Source organism: Nelumbo nucifera, chromosome 3 (assembly GCF_055504915.1).
Source record: "Nelumbo nucifera cultivar China Antique chromosome 3, China Antique-T2T, whole genome shotgun sequence".
NCBI lineage: Eukaryota > Viridiplantae > Streptophyta > Magnoliopsida > Proteales > Nelumbonaceae > Nelumbo > Nelumbo nucifera.
In genome coordinates, this window is record NC_142651.1 from 31,143,306 (window position 1) to 31,168,556 (window position 25,251).

At 37.0% G+C, this 25,251-nt stretch overlaps 2 protein-coding genes across 3 annotated transcripts; one reads left to right on the plus strand and one right to left on the minus strand.

Annotated features, from left to right (window-relative positions):
* The first annotated feature begins 7,898 nt into the window (after nucleotides 1-7,898).
* Nucleotides 7,899-17,717, plus strand: LOC104588465 (D-galacturonate reductase-like). The gene is made up of 4 exons (XM_010246433.3): nucleotides 7,899-8,274; nucleotides 8,398-8,644; nucleotides 14,233-14,412; nucleotides 14,536-17,717. Exons 1-4 carry the CDS (start codon nucleotides 7,949-7,951, stop codon nucleotides 14,746-14,748), a joined length of 966 nt encoding a protein of 321 aa, XP_010244735.1. The 5' UTR covers nucleotides 7,899-7,948; the 3' UTR covers nucleotides 14,749-17,717.
* LOC104588540 (transmembrane 9 superfamily member 3-like) lies at nucleotides 17,497-23,974 on the minus strand. Of its 2 annotated transcripts, none has more exons than XM_010246614.3 (8): nucleotides 23,546-23,974; nucleotides 22,964-23,004; nucleotides 22,280-22,865; nucleotides 22,025-22,162; nucleotides 21,750-21,906; nucleotides 21,165-21,649; nucleotides 17,978-18,225; nucleotides 17,497-17,871 (listed from the first exon to the last, which is right to left on the minus strand). In XM_010246614.3, the coding sequence occupies exons 1-7, from the start codon at nucleotides 23,695-23,697 to the stop codon at nucleotides 18,006-18,008; spliced, it is 1,779 nt and encodes a 592-aa protein (XP_010244916.1). In that variant the 5' UTR covers nucleotides 23,698-23,974; the 3' UTR covers nucleotides 17,497-17,871; nucleotides 17,978-18,005. The 2 variants fall into 2 exon arrangements, with proteins under 2 accessions (XP_010244916.1, XP_010244840.1); XM_010246538.3 differs by having other exon boundaries at nucleotides 17,497-17,877.
* Between the last annotated feature and the right edge of the window lie 1,277 nt (nucleotides 23,975-25,251).

The following is a 25,251-nucleotide window of genomic DNA, read 5'->3' on the forward strand; positions in this document are numbered from 1 at the left end:
GTTAGAACATTTGCCCAAATAAACCACATTCTTTCAGTTGTGGTATTATGTATGTACGTATATATAATTTGTGAATTAAAGGAAATTAAAGGGAGGGGAAATCAAAGCTGAGTGGTACAGGAAATTAAGGTTATGTTTGGTTTGAAAGAAAAGGTAGGGAAAGGTAAGCAAAACTTCACAAACCTTGTATAGGTTTCCCCGTCTTTCCCTTCCTTTCCCTACCTTTTCCTTCAAACCAAACATTGCCTAAAGGAAAAAAGTTATATTCTGCATTTATCTAAAATCTATAATGTGTGAATTGGAAAGGGAGGGGAAGGTCTCCTGTCATGATCATCCCTTTGTTTCTTCATAGATCCGATATGAAAGATTTTATGTAAAGATGGCAATTTGGCCCGTTCGTGTGGAGCTCCCCCCACCCCTCCCCGGTTGGGGCAGGTTTTTTGACCATTGATCAAGATTCAGGAAAACTCAAAGCTTTGGGGATGGGGCGGGGATGGTATTTGATGGATAGTGATGGTTTTGGGTCTTTGAAACTATGGCGGGTGAGATAGTTTTTCATGGGTTGGCATTTGTGGAATTAGGCTCGTCTTCAGCCCATCTTGGTATTCCAAGACTATTTTTGGAAGCTAGTTTTCTTGATTTTCAGTTTGGGGAGATTCGTTATTTGAGAGTCAATCTATGTTGGAGATAGATATCCCTCCTCCTCTTTGGTGTTTTCAGAAATTTAATCCCGTTTGCATAGCTTTCACAAGTTATCTTCTCGCTCGTGTCCAGTTTTACAATTTTTTTTAGCTATTTGATCTGCTATCTTTTTAATTCTCCATCTTTGATATAGTTGTATGTTTGGCCTTTATCACTGTTTTGTGTTCTCTTAAGTTGTATCTGAGCATTGCTTAATGGATTTTGACTGGTTATAAGAGTAAAAAAAAAACAAAACAAAAGCATAGAAAAAAAAATAGGAATAATTTTTATTGGTTTTCTACCATTATTTGGATGCTACTCTTACACTACTTCATCATTACAAAATAAAAATAAATAACAATAAAAATAGAAGACTGAATCATCATGAATGACAGAAAACTTATTGTTCCAGTTTCCATGATACTACCCAAACAGGATTTAGGAAAATTAATTATTAATTATCAACCTAAAGAGAATATATCAGCCTCAGACCTCACTCTTGACATCAAAATTGGTTTGTGTGAGTGTGTATCAAATTGAAACCCCAATACAGAATGCTTCTTGAACTTTCTTGTTGAACTCATCCCTTTAGTCCCTCCATTTTATGGCAGCACCAACATTCACAGGAGATTCATCATAGGGACTCGACAGCATCGAAATAATACTCAGACTAATGGTTTTCACCAAGATTCAAAGTATCAGTAGGGCGTATCGGCCTGTATCGGTATTTCTTTTATGTTTTATTTATTTTTTTTTAAATCAATTTAGATGAATCAATTTAAGGCTTGATTACCTTTTGAACCAGTGTCTAACTCAATACAACCCTTGAAGGGACATATCAAAAAGCCATTGACATGATACGTATCAATACTTTAAACCTTGATCTCCATTGTATGCACCGGCGTCCAATGCTTACTCTTGAACTCATAGCCATGGGGTCCTTCCCACTTTCCCAGGAGGATGGAGGATCGATATGCAGACACAACCGTCGGGGTAAACATTCGAAGCATGCCACATCTCTGAACCAAACTTCACCATGGGAGAACTGTTTGAGTAATCCGATGTGAATTTCATTATGACATTGAAGTAGCCTCCTTCGTAAGGTGTGTCTGAAGACCCCATGATCGTGATGCTCCACTCGAATAGGTTGCTGTCGTCTTCTAGACCGGCAGATTTTTAAATTGTTTGCCAAGCAAAAGTTTTTCTTGTTCTGCAGCCATTAGAAATAGAAGTTGTTAAGGCTGTGTTTGGTTTGAAGGAAAAAATAGGTAAAGGAAAGAAAAGGTATGAAAACCTTTAGAAATTTTGTATAAGATTTCCTTCATTTCCCTACCTTTTCCTTCAAACCAAACATAACCTAAAAGAAAGCTGGGGGAGGGACTAGAGAGAGCTTAGATGCTTAGGAGAGGGAAAGAAGATGAGAACCATAAATATATAATGAGCACTGAGGGAGTCCAAATCAGTTAGAATTTGAAAAAATCAAAGGGAGGAACTTAGGCCTTCTCCTTGTTTGGATTTGACTTCAATTTTTCATGGGGAATCCAGATTAGATGCACTTGGTGGCTGTGCTAGAGGCAGTTTAACCAGTAATACATCTTCAGTTCAGCCATGCATGTGAAGTGAGATATTGGGGTGGGTGTTTTGAATTCGGATTAGCTGAACGCAATGGATGTTCAACGGGCTGTAGAACCAATACACCGGTAACAAATTCATGGGTTTTCACTATGAAAGGTGTGGGTCTCATGTATTTTATTACTGGTGTGGAACCTTACCATTGGTTCCACAGCCCGCTCAACAGCCATCTCGTTCAGCTAATCTTGCTCGGTTGTTTGTACCCTGTTTGGAAAATGCACTTGAGTAGTGGTGCAACTTGGGCAGGTTGAACCTGAGCTCAGACAGATTCAACCCACATTTTTGCACAAGGTGGCCTTGGATTTTCAGTCGTCATGCTCGATTTTGGCCCGAAAACTTAAGCTTTCTTATTTTTGGGCTGAGCTCGGCCTAGCTCCTAAGTAGCCCAAGGCCAGCCTAAACACAGCCCAACTATAGGTCAATCCGAGCTTGGATCAACTACAATATGCATAAATACAATTTTTTTTTTTTGGCAAAGAGAAAAGATACATGTGTATGTGTGTATGCGTAAGCACAAAATATACATGTTTCAACTTAAAAGTTCTAATTAATGATACTAAGACTGTGCAACTTTTTAATACATTGGGCCTAAAAAGCCTATTTGAGCACAATTGACCAACCTGAGTGTCAATTTTTGGTTCGCATTGGGCCTGGAAAGATCAGGTTTAGCCTTGGACCCGGTTTAGGCTTTGGCCTTAGGCCAAATATGTAGGATTGGGCCTTAGTTGACCTTAAAACTCAACCCAGCCCTTCTGATTTGCATGTGTACACTTGATGGCTGCTGACATAGGGCATTAGTACTTGTTGAACAGCCCCTCACAAAGCCACCAAGTTTAGCTAATCCGGATTCGGGTGTAGAGATGTAAACAGCTCCACTTGGGGTTTTCTGCTCGCACCACTGTGTGTAGGAGATTATATATCCAATCACAAGTATACACATTGTATGTATGTAGAATGTATCCAATCATGAGTAAACACGCTAGTGTTTTGTAACTGTGATTGCATGCATATGAATGTGGATCCCATGTATGCAGAACACTAGCGTAACCTGAGTGCTACACACAGAGATTCAGTAGATATACACATGACTCTTATACGAGTATGCTTGGTGTCAATATTTAGAATAAAAAAAAATCTCGATTGACCTTAGATGACTTTTAAACATCGAGACCCCATTTGCTTTTTGGTAAGTAAATACAATTATCTGGTTAAGTTTTTCCTGGGAAATATTTATCCGGGTAAGTGTATTTATTCATGTTCTTTTATTTCTCAGGTAAATAATATAATGATCATTTTAGTCATAAAAATCTATTATTAAAAGGGCATTTTTGTCCCATTCATGTGTTAGCAACCTTCCTCTTAGGTGGGAAAGTTATTTATCCACCTAGAAGATGGGTATCATCCAGAAAAATAAACTTTCCCTGATCTTTACATTAATCTGAAAAATAAAAATAGGATTCTTGGTCAATGGGAACCAAAATCCTATTGACCAACCTTCCCCCCTCTTAAAATCCAAAAAAAGAACACCCCCAAAATTGGCATTATTTGCAGGCAAAGGCTTGACTGTTTGAGAAAAACAACTTAGGCTGTAGGATAAAAGAGTAATTATAATTAATATTTTTAATTAAAAAGATAAATAAAATAAGATAACTGTCATGTACCGGAAGCTTCAAAACAGCCCAGGATGTTTCTTCCAACAGCCAAGCTGTGGGCATAGGCTGCAAGTTGGCAGGGCCAGCCAGCCAATCTTTTGGAGTGGTTGGATCTGGATTTTAAGGTTTTGGGCTGGGCCAGGACCTGAAAACTCAAGATTGAACTCGACAGAGATCGGGGTTGGGCTAAGGTTTTGGGCTAACTAAACCCGGACTGGGTTAAGGTCTTGATCTTGAAGTAAGAAAACTCAAGATTGCACTCGACAGAGATCGTTGATTTGGTAATTCATCACAGTCAAAAAGTACGAAACACAGCCTTTTCCTTCAAATCAAACACAACCTCAATGTTTCTGATATACTTCTACCGATTTACGTGTAAGATGTGTTTCAGTTTTATCATATGAAAATAAACAACTGTAATCAAGTAAATCTGTAAATCATGAGAACTCCGAAGAGAGAGAGAAATTTAGCTATAGGAGCCGATTCGGACAAAACTCTCTCCATCAAAATCCTTGTTAAAAAATTTAAGCAATTTATTAAAATTTATTAAATTTTAATCATCTACTTTTCTTATTGAAAAAATTATTGATCAGTACTCTGAATTTTAGGTTGCGTTTGGTTTGAAGGAAAAAAGTAAGAAAAGGAAAAAAAGGCATGAAAATGGAAATCTTTACAAATCTTATATAGTTTTTCAAACCTTTTCCTTCAAAATATTTCTCTGCAATGCTCAAACTTTCAAAACGTGTCTAATAGGTCCTTAGATGCCACTTAAAACTTTTATATTTTACCTTAAAAGTAGGGGTGTTCACAGGTCGGGTTGGGTCGGTTTATTGGGATTTTCCCAACCGACCCAACCTGGTCGGGTTACTTGAGGTGAAAACCAAAACCAACCCACTGATAGGTCAAACCGACCTGGTCGGTTTGAGTCGGGTTGGGTCGGTTTCGGTTTTGCTCCTATACAAAAGAACACCTAATTGAATTCTAATTGTAATTGCCTAATGAGTTGCTTATTTGGTGTAAAAGACTATAGAAAGTTAAAAACTATGATAGATTGCCTATTCTAATTATAATTGCCTAATAGGCCTCCTAGTTCTAGTAAAAAACTAGTTATAATTAAGTAGAAAACTACTCAAACTAGGAACTACCGAAATAGTAAAAGACTAGTTCGGTTCGTGTCGGATTGGTTTCGATTTTCACATAAGAAAACCGAAACTGACCGGTACCGATGAAAACCCGGCCAACTCGGATTGGGTCGGTCCGGATTAGTCGGTTTGGTCGGATTGGGCATTCCGACATAAGAAATGCATCAGATCCAAACCTGATGGTCTTGAAGAGCACCAGAGGATAAAACATGATGATGTTGATCCCAGTGAGTTGTTGCAATGTGGGAATGGCAATGAATATCACCAAGTGTGGCCTGTGCTCGCTCTCCATATCAGGTGTTGTGGGGTCCCCGGAGTATCTTGAGCCGGCCGGTTGACAGCTTGGAAACGATAAGTTGTACCAGGGTTTGCTCGTAATCAGCGATTAGAATGATATAGTTCATCACGTACCTTGTCAACAGGTGAACTGTGCCACTGGGAACCGGACCTTGGACAGCTCCTGCACAGCATTCTCAAATTCGAAAGAATCTCAGCAGCCTGCACGCGTACGGACTTTGGATGACTTCGACCCAAATACAGAGTCGACGTCCGACAGGAGGTCGGACAGGGCGTCATGGAGGTCCAGAATCTTGAAGGTCTTCTCAGGCGAGCGTCGACTGATGCTGATGGCCTCGGTGAAATTGAAGAGATGGATGGCTGGACCCTTAACGGTCTCCATGAAACAGGCATCATCGGCAAGGACCAAAAGATGCAACAAACCTACCCGCCATTATCGGAAAGTCAGGAAAAGCTACGATGTGGCAATCAATAACATTTCCCCGTCCAAGACATTGAAGGTAATGAACAGTGTCTGAAAATTCAGACACATTCTGAATTTATCGACCGGCTATTAACGACATAAACCTATTAAACACATTCTGAAAATTCAGGTACAACAAAATTCGGGGACCGACTTAAGACAATCCCCAGGGTATTGATAAAGAATTCAAGATCAAATCAACGAGTTAATAATGATATCATCATTGACACAACGGGAATGTGCTGTCAAACGTTGTGGGAGCCCCGTAGTGGGGCGCAGATGTAAACTCCAAATCAACTGATCAGCAGATTTATTCCAATTAATGGTTGTTCACATTTATTAATCTGGGGTTGCTCACATTGTTCTCGTTTAATAAAGCGATTTTCCTATTCTGTAATTAATAAATTCAACATCAAATCAACTGATCAGCATATTTATTCTCCAACTAATGGTGTGTTCACATTTAATTGGGGGTTGCTGCTTTTGGACTGAAAGCGATTTTCTTTGGAATTTATGACCAACATCCAGCATGTCAAAAGAGAAATTGCCACGGTTTCCTACTTTCATTTTTTTATCAATAATAGTCGGAATTGGTCAAACAGGTAGATGGTTCGACCACCTGGGCTAGCAGATCATTAACCACTTCAATAATTTTTGGGAAACTAACGGTTTGGGGCTGAAACGGAATTGGTACCCTGGCCAGTTTTTGGGTTAAATGGTCTGACCATTCGGGTTAATAACGGTTTTAAAACCTTGATAAAATCAACATTTTTATTAATTTATAAAAAATTAACAATAAACCTATAAGGTTTTTGTGATGTTGGAGTTTTTAACCACCTTGCCTTTTCTTTACTCTGCTACTTGATCACTTCTCCTTATGTTGCATTTGGCTGCAATGCAAATAAACTTGCACTGATGCAAAACCATGACAATGTAAATGATTTGAATGTAAATTCTGACCTATTTTTGTTTCAAACTCTACCTTATTTTGTTTGGTTGCAGTACAAATGAAGTAAGTTAAGCCATAAAGCAAAGCAAAGTAAAATCCAATACAAAATTAGACAACAATTTGTATTTTTGACATTTGCACTCCCATGCATTTGTGCTAGTGCAAATTTACAAAATTAGGGTTGCAACTTAGATTGGTCCAACCTGAGCCCAAACCAGTCAAGCCCACAATTTTACATAAGCTGGCCTTAGATTTTCTATTCATGGGCTGGGCTTAGGCCCCAAAGTTGATATTTTTTACTTTTTGGACTGGGCCCAAGCCTTCTCCAACTATATATACATATATGATGGGTAAAAGTGGCATTTTAAAGTATTAATTTAATGCATGGCACCATCTTTTTTTGTCAGGAAAAGCAAGGAAATGAAGCTTTTTACGAGTTCAGATATGCTTTTCGGTGGTGTATATGAAACATCTCCATAATTGGAAATTTTTATTTGTGGGGAAATGTTTCGGATGCACACTGAAACGTGATATAAAATCTGGTGTGAGGAGCAGATCCGAATTCGCTTTTTGCATATTTTGTATGATTTTATTAAGGTGAAAACTCAGGAGAGGTTTTTATAATTATGAGATATCACAAACCATTAGTGCCATCGATCAAACAATCTTCACATGAGTGGCCAACAATTGATTCTTGGTTTTTGTTTTTACTTTTTTGGTGCCTGATTAGTGCTTTCTGTAACCAGTCGTCATTAATTCTCAGAACATTATTGGGAAATCAAGAGCATACGGGAGTTTTTCTCTTAGGGGAAGCCGGTACGTAAACGGTAACCCGAAAGGAAGATCCATCATCCCTTCGGGTCCAGATGCACAGTATCCGGCTCCACCGAATCCGTAGTCATTAGAGTGTCATAGACTTATACGAGTCAAAATTTCAAAACTAAATTAACAATTTGTCATTTTTCAAAGCTCAACTGCAGCAGAGAAAGACCGCAATGTAATATAATAGGCCAACGCTGAATCTGAAGTCTATATATGTGTTAATTGCTTAGATAAAGTAGATAAAACACACATATAATTAAAGCATATAGAGAGAGAGAGAGATCTAGAGAGTAGAGAGACTGAGAGAGAGATGGAAATGGAAGATGTTATTCCAGAGGTTTCGTTGAGTGCTGTAGGAGACAAGGCCATGCCCATCGTGGGCATGGGAACTACAGCATATCCCCCTGTCGACGATGAAACCATAAAATCAGCAGTGGTTGATGCAATCAGGGTTGGTTATCGACACTTTGATACTGCTTTTGCATACCGGTCGGAGAAACCTCTTGGCGAAGCCATCGCAGAAGCCCTACGCCTTGGGCTAATCAAATCCCGAAGTGAGCTCTTCATCTCAACCAAGCTTTGGTGCAGCTTCGCCGAGCGCAACCTCGTTGTTCCTGCCCTCAAATTGAGTCTTGGGTACGTAACAGTCTTATCCCGTGAACTCATGATGATCACAACACTACTACGTACGTGCTTCCTCGATCCATGCCTTAATATTCTTAATTAATCTTGTATGTATGTATGTATGCGTATCTGCAGGAATCTCAAATTAGAGTACGTTGATCTTTTCCTCATACATTGGCCCTTAAGATTGAGTCAAGAGGTACGTCAATTGCCAATAATTCAGAAAGAGCATATCCTTCCACTTGATCTCAAATCTGTGTGGGAAGGTATGGAACAGTGTCAGGCACTTGGCCTTACAAAATCAATTGGTATTAGCAACTTCTCTTGTAAGAAGCTCCATGAGATCCTCGCCTTTGCAAATATCCCTCCCGCCGTCAATCAAGTAAGTCGTCACTTTCCCCCACTTAACTGGGTATAGTATACATCATGGTTTTTAAAAACTACCCCGACACCGAACCGGTCAGGGGTCCGGTTACCAGTTTGAACGGTTAATCACCTGGGTCAGCGGTTTGCTGACCAAAATCAACGGTTTTGGGCAAATTTCTGGTTTTGGGGAAAACCAAAACCGGTTACCTGACCAGTTCCCAGTTTTTCGGTCCGACCATCCGGTTCAGTTCAGTTTTGAAAACCATGGTGTAGATGCTTTTAAAGTTACCTTTGAATGGCAAGGGTGTCCATGTCAGCATAAATAACAATTTTCATGACCAATTTACCCTTGAATTGCGAGTTAGAGGAAAAATGGTCTTTTCGGTTTTCAATTTTCTGGTTTTTTGCATTTTTAGTGTTTTGTTATAATTTTCAGTGTTTTTTATAATTTCTGTTTTTTTACATTTTCTATTTTCTACAATCTATAAATTTTCCTATATTTTTTGTTATTTATTTGTAATTTCTGTGTTTTTCTATAACTTTTGGTGTTTTTCTACAATTTTTATTTTTTGATTTTGTTTTCAATTTCTATAGTTTCTATAATTCGAAAATAGTTTTTTATTTTGTTTGCAGTTTCTATAATTTTTTATATTTTTAGTAATTTCTATGTTTTTTATGTATTTTATATTTGAAAATATTTTTCAACTTTTTCCTTTCTTTCATGTCTAAATATTGAAATGGTAATATATTAACACCCATTAATTTATTTTGTACATGTTTTAAATTTTTCTATGAAGGTTAAAATGGTAATATATTAACACCCATTAGTATGTTTAACATCAAGTTAGTGACATTGTGCGTTTTAGACATTTTGAAAAATTGTGGTGAATTTAAGAGATGCTAAAAATTCATAGAGAGCTTTAGACAATTTCCCTTATTTTTAAGGCTTTCATCTCTCCTCATTAACTCTCCATTAATTTTCCCTTCTCTTTCTTGTTAATTCCTTTAGATTATCTCTCTTCATTAATCATGCCATTAACTCTCTAGCTAATAACTCATATCTCCTCGTTAACTCTCTCTCTCTCTCTCCCTCTTCTTTCACATTAATCCCTTTAGATTATCTCTCTTCATTAATCATATCATTATAAAGGGTTTATATGGTGTGGATCCCAATTTTTAGATGAAGGGTAAAATATAAAGACCTCCCTTGATCATAAAAACTTCCCCTATAATATTGAAAAAACATGTAGTGACCTGTCTTGGATGGAAAACATTGGCCTAATGCATTAGTTTTTTCAAAAATATTCGTTTTATCCTTATATCTATCAATTCAGATAAAAATTTACTAAAATACCCCAAAAGAACTTTCCACTTTTAATTAAAAAAATTCCCCAAGTCAAATTGAAAAGTAATTGTTCTGTGATGAAAATGTTAGGCCTAGTGAAGTTTAGAAGGGCAAATCGGCATTTTGAATTATATTGAAATGCCCTAATAAGTTCTAAGGGTAATTTCATAAACAAAGATGGAAGGAAGGTAATAGGCTTTTGTGAAACTACAAGTTGAGGTGTAAAATGGGTTATGCTGGGCCGACACAGCACAACTCGTGTGTGGGCCAGACCAAGCTGGTCTATGGGCCAAGCCTTGGGCCAGGCCAGGCCATGGATCGGGCCAAAGCTATTTATTTAAAAATTTGAAAAAAAACTTAAAATTTTAATTTTATATGAATTTTGATGTATATAATTGCTTATATATACAATAGTTAAATAAAATTGAAAATAATTGTTTATTTTATTAATATATTATAGAGTATATATTATTATATAATTATAATTTATATAATATTATATATATAAATATAAAAATATTTTATATATATGGGCCGAGTTGGGCCGTGCCAGCCTACAGGCTACGGGCCACACAATACGATAGTGCGGGTCGTGCTGGCCTGGCCCGCCAACCTAAAACCCCAAGCCCGGCACAACTCATACAATCATGTCATACCGCAGCATGACCCAATTTATACCTCTAACTACGTACAAGGGAGGTTTTCGTTAAAGTGAAACCTCATAGAGGTTATTATGATTGTTAGAAACTTAGGAGGTTTTAATATTTTACCCTTAGATGAAATAGGTTGTCAATCACTAATTAAACCTAACCTGATTTTTAAATTTAAAAAAAAATAAAACCAAATCAAATTTATTATATAAGCATAAGTAGTGAATCTCAGATGAAACAGTAAATGGTGTGTCCTGGTTTTTCTAGATGAAGTGGGATAACTTTGTTAAATCAAATAAAAAATCTACCAAATAAAGAAATGAAAATACTAACATTTTATATAGACAATGGGCGTTAAACTAAATACATGAGATTTTGAAATAAAAAACATGAAATAGTTCAAATTAGCTGCCCCATGTCCATGCCTATCCTTTCTCCCCTACACTTTATCTATTTTGTGGTTTTTTTGAATTTTTTTTTTAAATAACTTAATTAGTCAATCACCTTTAAGACTTTTATCTCTCCTCATTAATTCACCATTAACCCTCTCTTCTCTTTCTCCGTAACTACTTTAGAATATCTCTCTTCATTAATCATGTCATTAACTCTCTCCATTAATTCTTTCTCTCCTCTCAATTACTCCATTAAATTGCTTAAAATTCATTCAGTTTTTTTTTTTTTTGAATTTTTCTTTTTCTTTGAAAAATGAATAATAAACCAAACACACTTTGTTTAGAGGTGATCTTTTCAGCCCGAGTCAAGCCTAGGCCTGCATCAGGCCCACAAATTTTAAGGTTAGGCCTGGGCATAACACTTAAATTTATGCTTGGGTTGGACATAGGGGCTCTTTTTTGTTTCAATATCATTTAACAAAGCCCACGCACCAACAGGTCTCAAACTAGAAATCTATATAGACACTTACATGCTCATTTATGACCTAGACTAGCCCAGCCAAACCTACAAATTTCAGGGTTTAGTCATTTAAGCAACTATTTTCTTCTAGGTTAGGCCCAATTTAGGTCTACATCAAACCTACACATAATACAGGCTGAGCCCAAATTAAATAACCTTTAAGCTTGACTTGGAAGTTATATACATATTAATAAATATTATTTATAATATTTAAATAACAAATTTTATATAGATATATGGTACAATATATTAATATGTAGATAAAAACTTTTTATATATATTTTTTTATAATTAATTAAAATTACACAAAACTTTAATTTATAAAAAAAAACATAATTTTATAATTAACACGGTCAAACTTGTTCATGTCCCAAGCCCAAATAAAAATTATTAGACATGGGGTGCAGGCCAGGCCGAGCATGAGTAGCTTTCAAAATTGTTAATACACCAACCCTGGATCTTTTATTTTTTTTTGCTTCATTAATGGGGGTAGCCCATCCCCTAAGCCAGCGATCATACTAATTGAGCCACTCATCAGTATTGGGTAGCTCAGGATCAGTTTGACCCATATTACATCTATTCTTTAATTTCATGGGAGAATGACCAATCAGCCCAGGGTTGGAATTTGTAAGCTCAAAGTACTGTTGGGGTAGGTGCCAGCTCGGAATTGATGCCAATTCACGGGTGGGTGTTGGTGCGTAAAATGTGGATTATTGACCTTTTGAATATTTATAGCTCTGCAGTTAAAATCAGAAATTTGCATTGGACAAATCCATACTTCTTCATAATTTCATGAGCTCCTTTAACTTCAATTTCACTTAACAAAATTTATGCATTGCACGGGTCCTAACTAGTATATATGCATGATGTTTAGGTGTCGGTGCATGAAATATGTTTGAATGGAACTTTGCAGTTATTGAACAATTTAATTAAATATTGGGCACTAATGAACGATGAAATCACAATTTACTTCATTGTATCCTTATTGTTATAATAAATGAATATAATTTGAACTCGTTAACAAAATTAGATCACATGGTATTAAGTGAGGTAGGGATCAAGAGAGAAGCATGCTCCAAGGGTTAGAGTTGCTTTTTCTCATTATGCAGTGTTGATCATGCACTTTTGTTAGATTGATTCCGAGTGACCATCCCTAACTACTAGATCATCAACAAGTTATTTATCTAGAATGTATATCTGCTTTAATTTTGCAACAGGGAACCATGTATTGGTTTAAACTTCCCATCATAAAAACGGAGTACTCCAGGTTGACCATGCATCCACCACTCTTTTTGTCTGTCAACTTTATACGTTGCATTTGAGCCTTGTCTAAGCTAAATTAGCTGTTCAAAGTTTAAATTTTCCTATAAAAATTATTCCTTAAAATGAAATTTTCAACGTAATACAAGAAATTTATGATAAATACTTTCCCATGAACAATGGTTGGAGGCTAGAGATATGAATTAGCCCTTTTACACAACATTATAAGTTTTTCATTTTTTTTTTCTTTTTGCTACATTGGCTATACAACGGGGGTAGTCCATTCCCCAAATCCACAACTCGCAACCCCGGTGTAGGCAGGATATAATCCCAGCCCATATTAATGTGATTAATAATACTAATAAGCCCTATTATTTTCTGTCCATACCAGTGTTTAGAAAATTGGACTTGACCGGTCGATTGGACCACTGAACCGAGACCTGAGCCCCTGGACAATTCAGCCATACCCCCAAAGCCACATTGGGTTAAAAATTGGTCAAAACCGCTAATCCAAATGGTCGAACCAGAAAACCATTGACCCGATCCAGGTTTTAGAAAACTGGCCAGGTTTTTGAAATTTTTTAGCACATAAATGAAAACTTTTAAAGGCCATAATTTTGTGCTCAAATGTATGATTGGGGTGAACTATTTTATCTTGGGTAAGTTTTCAAGATCTACGTGTTTCCAAGAAACCAAAGGTGCCTTGCTCCACTATTTTTTGAAAAAAAAGTCTTTTTGTGCCTCAAATCTTAATTTATAAAAAAATTGAAACTAATATATATATGCTACAAAAGAAAATAATTATTTATTTTGAATGTATGCATATAAATAATGTTATTATGTATATAATTATGCATCTTATATAATATATTATATATGATATATGATATATAATATTATATAATATATTACATTACATTATAATATAAAATAAGATAAAAAAAATGTTATAACAGAATATAATCATGGTTCGACTCTAGGTGAACCTCTCCCTTTTCCAGGTCAATGCCTGGTCTAGTTCTCTGAAAATTGGTTCTTAAGTGGAGTTCTCCATAAATGATGCTCATTGTCTAAAGCTTCAAATGTTTAATACTTTAATTAAAGAAGTAAACAGCAAGCAAATTAATCTTATGTTTTATTCATAGCAAGGGATTTTAGGGGAAAAAAAAAACTATCCTTAAAATTGGTATGGTTTAAAGTAAGGAGTTCTCATGGTTGGTTTTGTTTTTGAAAACAAAAACAATTGCCACATCAGCAAAATTGTAATGTTTTGCTGACATGGCAGCTGCTTTTGAATTCAAAAACAATATCAATCACTTTGTCGAACACCAGCTAAAAGGGCTGATGCCAATTCTTGTCCAAGTAAGCATGATGATGGTGATGTTAAAACATGCATGGTGATCCATGACATCTAAGAATATTATTTATTTTGGGAAGGTGGAGATGAACCCACTTTGGCAACAGAAGAAACTAAGAGAGTACTGCAAGGCAAAGGGGATCCATGTCACTGCTTACTCTCCTTTGGGTGCAAATGGAACTAAATGGGGAGATAACAGAGTTGTAGGGTGTAATGTATTGGAAGAGATTGCTAAGGCTAGGGGGAAGACAACTGCTCAGGTGCTGTGCATCATCTACCATAATAAATTTTACATTTGAATGTTCATTCTGAAACCATTGATATGGCATCTGTATTATGATCCAATTAATTGATCCGGAGGTATCTTGTTCCGCAACTTGCAGGTCTCTCTAAGATGGATTCTTGAGCAAGAGGTGAGCATGGTATTCAAGACTTTTAGCAAGGAGAGGATGAAGGAAAACCTCCAGATCTTCGATTGGTCTCTGACGGGGGAGGAGTTAGATAAGATCAGTAAGCTCCCACAGCGCAAAATAGTTCTTTCTGCCTCCATTTTTGGGCACCATGATTTGACGGTGGAGCTTGATGAAGAGATATAATGACCTATAGATGTGGGATTTTTCAGATGGATTTACTGTTTTCCTTGGAATCATGTGACTAACCAGGTTATCATTCAAACAAAATTTCAAGGTGTCGGACTATTTCTTCGTAGAAATCAAATTTAGAATCATGATCTTGTCTCTGAAACTGTAACTATATATTTCTTTTTCTTTGTGTGTTTGTTTTGATTTTTTTTTTTCTTTTTTACTTGTTTTTGGGGGTAGATACCCGATTGCCTTTGTTCAAGAGATATGATTCCTCCAATAAATCAGTTGTAGTTGTTACCATCGTGGTTTTATTGCTATTAGTCAATCGGGTTAATATCGATTTCATTCAGCACTGGTCCATGGTTAGTGATAATAACTAATTTATTGTTTAATTTTTTTTTGAAGGCCGTTTAATATATTATATAGTTTTCATGTGAAACAGAGATTCAGTCCAACGTATAAGAATAGAGGAAGGATACAAACACGGTCAAACAAAACATAGTCCAACGGGGATTAGCTAACCAGTCCTACAAACATATATGAACATAAATTATTTTGAACTATAAAATCGAACGAACATGCTCAATGAAAACCAAGGAAGAACAGGGGCAACTACTTACCTGTATGAAGCTCCCGTAGTAATCTCAGTTCAACTTCCCTTTGAGAGATCGGCAATGGAGATAGTTGCAGAGCAAATGATTGATAGTGACGATGGAGGTGAGAAACAGGACGACAATGGAGGTCAGAGAGAGAGAGAACCAGAATGGTAATGGAAAGTTCTTGTCTGGATATGAGCAGTGGTGAGAAGCAGAACAGCGGCAATGGAGGTTGTTTGTCTCTCCAAGCTAAGGGACTTCTGGTATTCAAATAATATTCAACATACCATCATTACTAATAACAGCAGTGGTCTTAGGCCACTCATAAATCACAAGAAAAGATCCATACCAAAGAAGGAGAGATCTCACAACAAATCTGAAAGGTTTCTTGAATATTTTTTGATACTGAGTAATAGAATATTTGTTTCCTATCTCCCGAAAGGATTTCCTATCGTTTTGTCTAAACACTAAACTTCATTGCAACAGATTGAGCCTCTAGCGCTGCTCACACTTCCATCATGTTGAAATTGAATTGTTGATTGAACACAAACTGACATCCTTGCAAACAACAAACAACACCTTACCCTCACCTATCCCTTGCTACCACTTCAATTGCATTTGCACACCATCTATTCCCTCCCTTTCCTCAATGCATCAAATCAAAGTTGGTCTTCACTTCACCTCTACCGGGGCACTTCAAACTACAGTGCTCTAGGATCGGACGGCTTTACTGAAAACTTCTATTGTGAATTGTTGGGAAATCATTAGAGGACGTTTGTGTTGAGAATTGTTCTGATTTTTGACCTATCACTTTAGGAAATTTTTGTTATAAAATCATTGACAAACATTTTACAAGGCTTTCCTCAGTAATGGGTTTGTTACGAAAACTTAGTTGTAAAACCTTGAAGGTGAACTGATGATTGATCTGGTCGATAATATGATATGGGTGGTGGGTATGTAGGGGAGAGGGAAACATCTCATTTTTGGCTTGATAAATGGTTGCCGTGTAGTTGTGGTCCCTTGATCAATTTGTTGTCTACTATTGAAGGTTGTGTTTGTGGATATCAATCTAATGTTAAACCAGGTTATATCTTCGGATGGAATTTGGAAATTAGAGTTGCACTTATAATATATCCCTGATGTTTTTTATACTTATTACTAGTAGATGCTAAGGTGTGGTGCTCTCTAATAGACCGGACCGGGCTGTTTGGACCCTAAACCCGAATGGTTCCTTTATTATTGTTAGATCAGCTTGGGAGTTGGGTCGGGAGGTGAACTGGGTCAAGCATGTTTGGACTTTGGAGGAAGAAGCATATGCCTTCAAAGATATCCTTCTTCTGGATCTCCTTTAGTAGAATAAAGAGTGCGCCAATCCACAGGTCCAATTCAATTTGGAGCGCGTCTCCTTAGGTGGTTTCATATAGAAAGGTCTCGTACAAATCAGTCAGATACAGTTTGGCTTGACTGTTTGTTTGTTTGTTTGTGATTTTATGGGAGGCTTGGAAAGGAATGAAAATCGAAGGAAAATGGAAGGTCAATAATCTATATGGCTGGTTGCATGAGACCCACAATGAATTCACATCTGCGCCCCACATGCACATCTCAGCGTGCATTGGGAACATCTCCCGGGGCGCAGATGTGAACTCATCCACAAACCACAATGGCTTTTCCCTTCATTTCTCCTAGAATCATGCATGTGCTGCAACTTCCAGTGGGGTATTTTAAACGGATCAGGATCATTGCCATTGGTGAGGCCAGCACCAGATCCTGGGCCTAATGGAAGTGGAGTGGAGGCCTTATTAGAGATAGATATCCAAAAATAAATTTGTTTCAGATACCGTAGTATCCCTTGATGGTTTGATGACAGAATCTTGTAAACCTGCGACTGCCCTGCCACCACTACCGAAAATGGCCTACAGGAAGAAGGAACTTCTGTGCAAACCAGCAATCAGGCCCTACTTTCAAATTTGACTTTCTGTAACACGGATCATAACCCACTAATAGTAGAAATTAATGTAGAAAATGGATGTCTGCATGTCCATAGAACAAATAATAAGCACCAAACAATTCAACCGCCCCCCCCCCAACCCCCTATTATACCAAATATAAAATAAATTGAATTAAAAAAAATCACATTAAAACAAGTTTCTAACATTCCGGAGCCTTGAGACAAACAATTATTAATAATCAATATTAAAAGTTTCCAAATTTAACTATGTAAGGTTTTGGTTCCCCAAAATGCCTGCAAATTGCGAACAGGGAGGAATCAAACATTGTGCAGCTCTATTCTACAAAAATCTAAAAAAAGAAAAAGGGTCATTTGTGAATGCTGGACCAAGAACTATAAATGATGGGAGAAACTTTGTTTTCCAGGAAGTGCAGGTACATACAATGATACAATCTTCTTTCCAAGTCCCGTCAGTATCTTCTCAGATTAGTGACACTGCCCAACATTCTCGCTATGTGCAACACTGCCCCGTGTAACAGTATTACTTAAATCTCCATCCCATTACGAGAAAACAGGACCTTCTCACAAACCCTGCTTCTGGTTTCACAGATAAAAGGTGATCTTTCATCTACTTTTTTTAACAAAAAACATACAACTGTTCCAGTGACAAAGGCTATAGAAATAGGAAGAAACATACCTGATGATTCTGATAGTAGATCAACCCTCTACTCACACTTAATGGACCGATATATGTGACGGACAAAAAGCAAGGAGGCACGAAAACCTACAGTCCCAAGCATGAGGAAGAAGCCATAGCAGATGCAAGCCATGTACCCAAAGAAGAACGAAGTTTGCATGAAACCAGACATATCTGATCGGGCATAATAGTAATACAAGCAGTAGCCATAGATAAATAAACCTGTTGAACCTCCACATAGAAATGACCTGTGACAAACCAAGGCATAAATCCATTTAGACATCACCCAAAAGCTCCCTTATTGAAGAGAATTCATGTAACACAAAATGGAAAATGACAATCATGAAACAAGGGGAAAAAAGCCAATGTCCCAACCTCACACAGAAAAATCTACATGTAAAAATAGCTACAATAAAAACAAAACCCCATTGACAATTTATGAGATGTTCCAAGCAATCAGGAGAGACACTTCTCAACATAATGGATGTGCTTAGAAACTGCAATGAAGAATCAAAATGGCAAAACATCAACTGTAATACTTCAAAATCATCAGAAAGGACCCAATAAATAGTTTAGAACTCTGAACTAATCTTAAACCTTGCACTTGTAGATGAGATTTTAGAATAAATTGAGAGCTATCAGCCTATCACAGATATTAATAAGTTTTTTCTTTTTTTTTGAAAATTGGTATTGTATTTATAAATAAAGAAAAATGCCCATGTACAACAAGGGACTGTAAATTAAAAAGTTACAAAAAGTTGTGAGAATGTATGTATCACATTATCTTTCTTATAGAAACAAAAAGTCTGAATCAAAAAAAACAAAAAAAGAAAGAAATATATATGGCTGCCCAAGACAGTAGCATTTCTATTATTTTGTTGGCTATCAAAGTCTCTTCACTAAGCTTGTTTTAAAAGATACAGGCATTCCTCTCCCTCCAAGATTGCCCAAAACCACAGTAGGTAGTTTCCATACTTAGCTTGCCACCAAGGTTCAAAATATCAGCAACGTGTATCATCTTGGGAAGCTTGGATACGGACACACATGGATATGGTGGAAAAATAGAAATACACTTAGATACATTAGGAAAACTCTTACAAATCCCACAAATACATCAATAACACTAAATTTAAGGTTAACATAACTATAAATAAGGTATATACATACACAAAATGCACATTTTAATAATGAAGAGATACATTGCAATCAACAATACCGGGAGTGTGGAACAAGTAGATATCATACAAAAACTTTACTAATAATACATTCTTCAATTTTTGAGCTTTCAATCTACTAAAAATCATTACAAGACACATCATTGTTAGATCGATGAATGTGATAGATCATTGATATCCATCTTATAGTTCTCTCTTACCATAAAAATTATTTAATATATGTAAAATAAAGCACAAAAGACTTAAACATACCCTGAGTTTTCATAAATTGACTTAAGCGTACCCTGAGTTTTTCAAAAAATAAAACTTAAATATACCCTGTGGGCTAACCCCACTGCACTTGAACATACCCCCCCCCCCAATCAATGAAAAGGCACATGTGAAGTCATTTAAATTTTTAAAAAACTTATTTCGCCTTTCTGGGCAGAAACATTACTCTTAAATCAATGGGTTCAATAGATAATTGATAGATTCATAGTATAGTTCTTTCCTGCAATGAAAATCATTTATAATAACATATAAAAAATTATTCTTTTATAGTTTTTGGATTTTTCCAATTTCTTGGGAAAATCCATAGATCTAACAAATTTGGACCAGTGGTGTAATTGGATATTTCAGTTGTCCAAACTGTTGGGACAGCCTATTGAAAACTATCAAAGGTTTCAATGAATATATAGCAATTCATTGATATATACTGCCAATCAAAACTTTTAGCAGTGATAACGGATAACCGCCGCCATAGGTCCTCAACAGCAACATGCCATTACACCCATGCCATCAGATACCAATATGATACGCCCTGTATCGAGTGTATTGTGTTGATATTCTAAACCTTGGTTGCCACTCCTACTCAAGCCCCCAATCTGCAACACTTCCAGAAATTCCTTTATTATTTCTGGAAAGCATCTCTGTTCCCCAAATAAACCTAAAACCCCTGTCCACAGCTTGGAGGCAAAACTGCAGTGAAGAAAAAGGTGATCTTCTGGTTCAATAACTGTCACAGAAAATAAATTTTAGATTGTTCAATGCAACCCCTTGTTTCATCAATTATCTGATATGAAGCCATTGGGGACCACCACCTAGGGGTGCAACTTGGGTGGGCTCAGGTTGGGCTTTTTTTCAAAATTTGAACGAGCCCAACTGGAAAACCCAAAGCGTGAAACAATGTAAAATGTTAATTTTGACCAACCCAAGTTGCACCCCTACCACCACACAAAGCAAAAGGGAAGTTTTGGACAGAATGACTTAACAGAGAACTCCATGGAGCAAATTTATTAAATTTTTAAAGCGTTACTGATCATAAAAATAATTTAAGATTTGTCTTGCACATAATTCAAGAGAAATTAAAAAAAAAAAAAACACTAATCCCAAATTAACTAATTATAGGAATAAAGTAGTTAAAAAACTAATAATCTCTGATGTAGGATGAGAAAGAGAAAGTCTTTGGGTATAAACAAGAGGTAAAGAAAGAATACAGAATTTCAGATCTAGTTTACTAGAAAGGAGTAGAGAGGGGGGGGAGAGAGAAGTGGTACTTAAATTCCTTCTATCTCTGTATGGATACTAAACAAATGGTTTTACCTTTCAAAAAAATATACTAAATGAATGGTTTTACCTTTCAAAAAAAAATATACTAAGCAAATGGTTTATCATAAAATCATGACAAATACATCAAAAAGAACCATAAAATCATAACAAATTGCAATTTTTGAATTCAAGAACACGAAAAAATAGTAAGGAAAAAGAGAAACCATAACAATTGTTTAGATCCTACAAGACAACAAAGAACCTTACAAAACTTCAAATTTATAAGCTAAATGATAACATTAATACATATGACAAGAAATGTAACACTGAAAATTATTGAAGAATTTGCTATTGTCAGATATACATCACAATAACAAAATGAAAACTTACAAAACCAAAACCAAAACTTGAAAACATATGTCTTTTGGTTGTCATGATAAAAGTCTATAAAAGATACTACTGAACATTGGGAAGAAATTGCATACCTCCACCACCACTCGTGGTCTTCCGCAGCAAGTTGAAAGTATGTCAATGCAACAGTGATGAAGGCAGTGACAATCAAAAGAATAATGAAAACAATAAAGAGGATGCTGTAAATGGTGTAAATCCTGTGACCCCACACACTGGCAAATATGTAGTAAAGTTCAATATAGATAGCACTGAAAGGCAAAAACCCTGCCATTGCCATCTGAGGAAGAGTCCCTCGGTACCAAGGCAATGGTGGAATCTCTCTGGGATACTTTGTGGTGCGGCAAGGAGCTTGGAACTCAGCCTTGCTGTTCTTACCGGCAATTCCACCCAACACAAGCAGAGGTGATGTCACTAATGTCCAGATAAGAACTATAACCACAATTGTGCCAAAAGGCAGTGCTGCAGTGGCACTATAAACTATTGCAACAGTATTAAGGAAGCAGAAGGTGAGGAACAGGGGTCCACAGAAAAGGCATCCTGTTAGTAACAGATTTCTTACCTGTCAAAACAAAAGTTGATGAAACATCATCAGATTGACGAACATACAGCTCAAAACACCAAAAAAAAATACTTGCAGAGAAAATCAATGATTACCATACCCAATTTGTTCCTTCAAGCTGACAATAGAAAGAGGTGGCAGTATACCCAGCAATCCCAGATGTAAGAGCATATATGACAACCAGTGCAGTGAATAAAGCTCCTCTATTGTATGGATAAAATACCCCAACTAGGGAAAGAATAAATATGAACACCGTACTGGAACCAATGTAGTCAAACAAGGTAATTAGACTTAGATAAACTCGACAATTGGAATAAAAAAACCACATCAAACTATATAATTTCATAGATAAATCATGCTCAATGAGGAACTTACAGTGTAAAAAGTTGGGTGCCAGAACCAAGGGCTGCAGCGAACAAAGACTTGTTCTTTGGGTACCTGAAAACATCACCATGGATGTACTTCCATCCGGTCTCTTCTTGGTCGTCAACTGCTTCCTCATCATGTGCATACCTTTTATAGATCAACATAAATTAGAACAGTAACACAGTAAGGATCGCATATAGCAGATCCCAAGTAGAGCATGTACATATATCTATGCAGAACTGCAACTTGAAAAATGTATCTTACTTGACAAAATCATTCTTAAGGACTCGCATAAGAATAGTGGCAAGAAACCCTGTTAGGAGGAGAACTGTAACACATGAATTTATAATTGAGAACCAATGGATTTCCAGGTGATGAGGCAGGGAGGATGACTGAGAGTATTTTTCCATCCTCTTCTCAAAAGGAGTATCGGTTTCCTTCCATTTCACACTGTACATGAACTCCACTTCAGTCTCCTTATCCTCGGTCAGATCCACCAATGCATTGGGATCCGTTCGAACATTGATCTCAATGACACGGTCTTTGTTGTAAAGGATGTCAAAATGAATATGCTTATAAAGAAAATACTTGTACTCGCTGGGATCAGTTTTGCCTTCCTTGTCAACCTTCCCAATAAAACCCCAGATCGGCAAATCATCATAGTACATCTGGAAGTAGTAATCGTTGATAACTGCCTTACGGAATTGAGCAACTTCTCCCGTCGACAACTTCTTTTTGCAAACAAGTTCAGAGTCTTTCTCAGAAAGGAAATCAAGTTTGTAAGGCGCACTGACCAAACGATCCCCATTCAGAACTTCACCAAGAGCTTCTTTTTTCTCAGTGACATGAGCTGTAATAAGGATCCAGGAAATACAATGAACTCCCATATGGAAAAACGAACAGAGAGGAAAGAAATTAAAAAAAAAAATACAAATGAAGAATGCAAACCTGGTGAACAGAAGGGAAGATCAAAGTAGCGGTATGTTTCGCTGAAACCAATAACACCAACAATAGGATCAGACCTATCTCACGAAAAACTGGCAACAGTAAACAACAAACAAGATCCTAGCAACCCAAAAATTCTATCAAGACATTTAATATCTTCCGAAACTATATCACATTCTGAATCATATCTAACTAAACAAATCGGAACTCCTCCATTCACATTGCCCAGATTCCGAGTCCCTGTACTGACAGAACAAAAATCTAACATTATACTAAATGAACCGAAAGGCCACTCATGTAAACGCCATTTGAGTTAACAGTCACCGACAACGAATTCAGATCCAATTTGAGCACCCAGAAATTTATAATCCACACAGCAATTCACATTTCGCAAAGTAAAATCTTGAGCAAAACAAGGAAATCAAGACACCAAATCCTCCAAAACCCTATAAATCCCAGAAAAATCCCCAGAACCGAAAAGTCAACAACCAACAGCACAAGGACGAAGAGAAATCAAGCACAAGCACCAAAATCAGCTCAAAATCATCTTAGAAACAGAAGTAAACAGAAAGCTGATCGACTCACCTGGGGTTGTGAAACGGGCCAACCTTGTTGGCGTAAAGGGGCACCGGATCTCCAGCCTTGTAGCGATGATCGGACGCATCCGATCTCACCTGATTCCCCCAACAGAAAAACAGTAGAGCAACGAGGAGAGAAGATGCCATTACCTTCTCCATTTTCTCGTCTTCCGACGCGAGAAAGAAGAGAGAAGAAGAGAACAGAGACGAAGAACAATCAGCAGATCTGCTTCCTCTTTTATCCTTTTGACAACTCTTTACAACGTGTTCTTATTACTAATGTGAGGAGAGATTACAGATTAGGCTGCATTTGGATTTCCGGAGGTGAATGGATTTGAATTTCGATTCTCCCTCGATTCCGTGGAAATGAAATGATTAACACTCTGGCGAGGAATTCACTGGCCTTTCTGATTTCTCCTCATTTTTCCAAATTTCACGGTCGAAAAGAAACCCCAAATAACGGAATCTGAAAATTCGCGCACCGAATTCCAAATCCACCCTCCTCAAACTGGTTTACGTTTTAACTGAAAGAGACAGACGAGTCGGATCTGGTCCCAACAACGTCCCTTCAGTGCCATTGCAGCCGCGCACCGGGTACATCTCGCCATGAATGACTAGTTGGGAAGTGTGTGGTTAGAACTCGGGTCGAACTTAAACGCACCTGGTAGTCTGTCTACTTGTCTAGTTTGTCTTGTATTGAGATTTCCCCCAACAAAAAATGAAAAACCACTACAACACGTTCCAACATCATCCGTATCCGCACATCTCATCATAAAACTGGGGCCCACCATGTATAAAATGTGAGCACGCGGATTATGCTAATGACTTCACATCTGCGCCCCACAGCATATCCTCGCCGTGTAGTAGAAACATATGATGATATCATCGATTCTAATAATATCAATGGACGATATTCACAATACACAGCAAGGATGATACACTGTTGGACATAGTGGGGTGCCCCTTATGGGGCGCAGATCTAAACTCTATGCTAGGCACGGTTTTTTGTCCAGAGGAGATCCGGACTATGATGAGCTTTGGATACTGGACTACTTGATCAAATTGATTATAGTTCTTAGCCCTGGGTTTTTTGAGTAGATGCCAATGTTAATAGAGAATTGCACCATCACGTAGGCTTTTCCTCACTGAATCAAAATCCTAGACTTTAGATTTTTGACCATGTAACGGGTTCACCAATATGATGAATTGGGTATGTGGAATTTCAAATAAGATGGGATTATCCTGGCCGTTAGATCAAGAGGGGTTTGTCTGGACTGTGGTCTGTAGGGTTTTCTACTCAAGACTGATCATCTAATAGAGAAAGAGTTTTGACCTAATCAGAACAGGCGAGATGGTGGGTCCTAGTTGGTGCAGATTTTGACTTTATATATTTTAAATATCTTCCCTAAATCCCATACAATTAGTTACAAAGTGATATAAATATAATGTGGGCTAAAGTGTGGTTGGTATGTAGTTAAATAGTATTTTTCCCCCATTTAGTGGATTAAATGTGAAGGAAGAGGTAAGTGCACAATGTTCAAGGGAGCGTAGGAATAAGAGACCATTGGATTAGATTTGGTAACAGCTGAAGTGGCTGAATTAACTGACTTTCTTTATTTCTTTGTTATTAACAAAGTGGTTGATTATTATACATTTTTTATTACTTAGCGTAATGGAAAAATCTTGGGCTGTCAAAGTGTGAAAATACAGGTT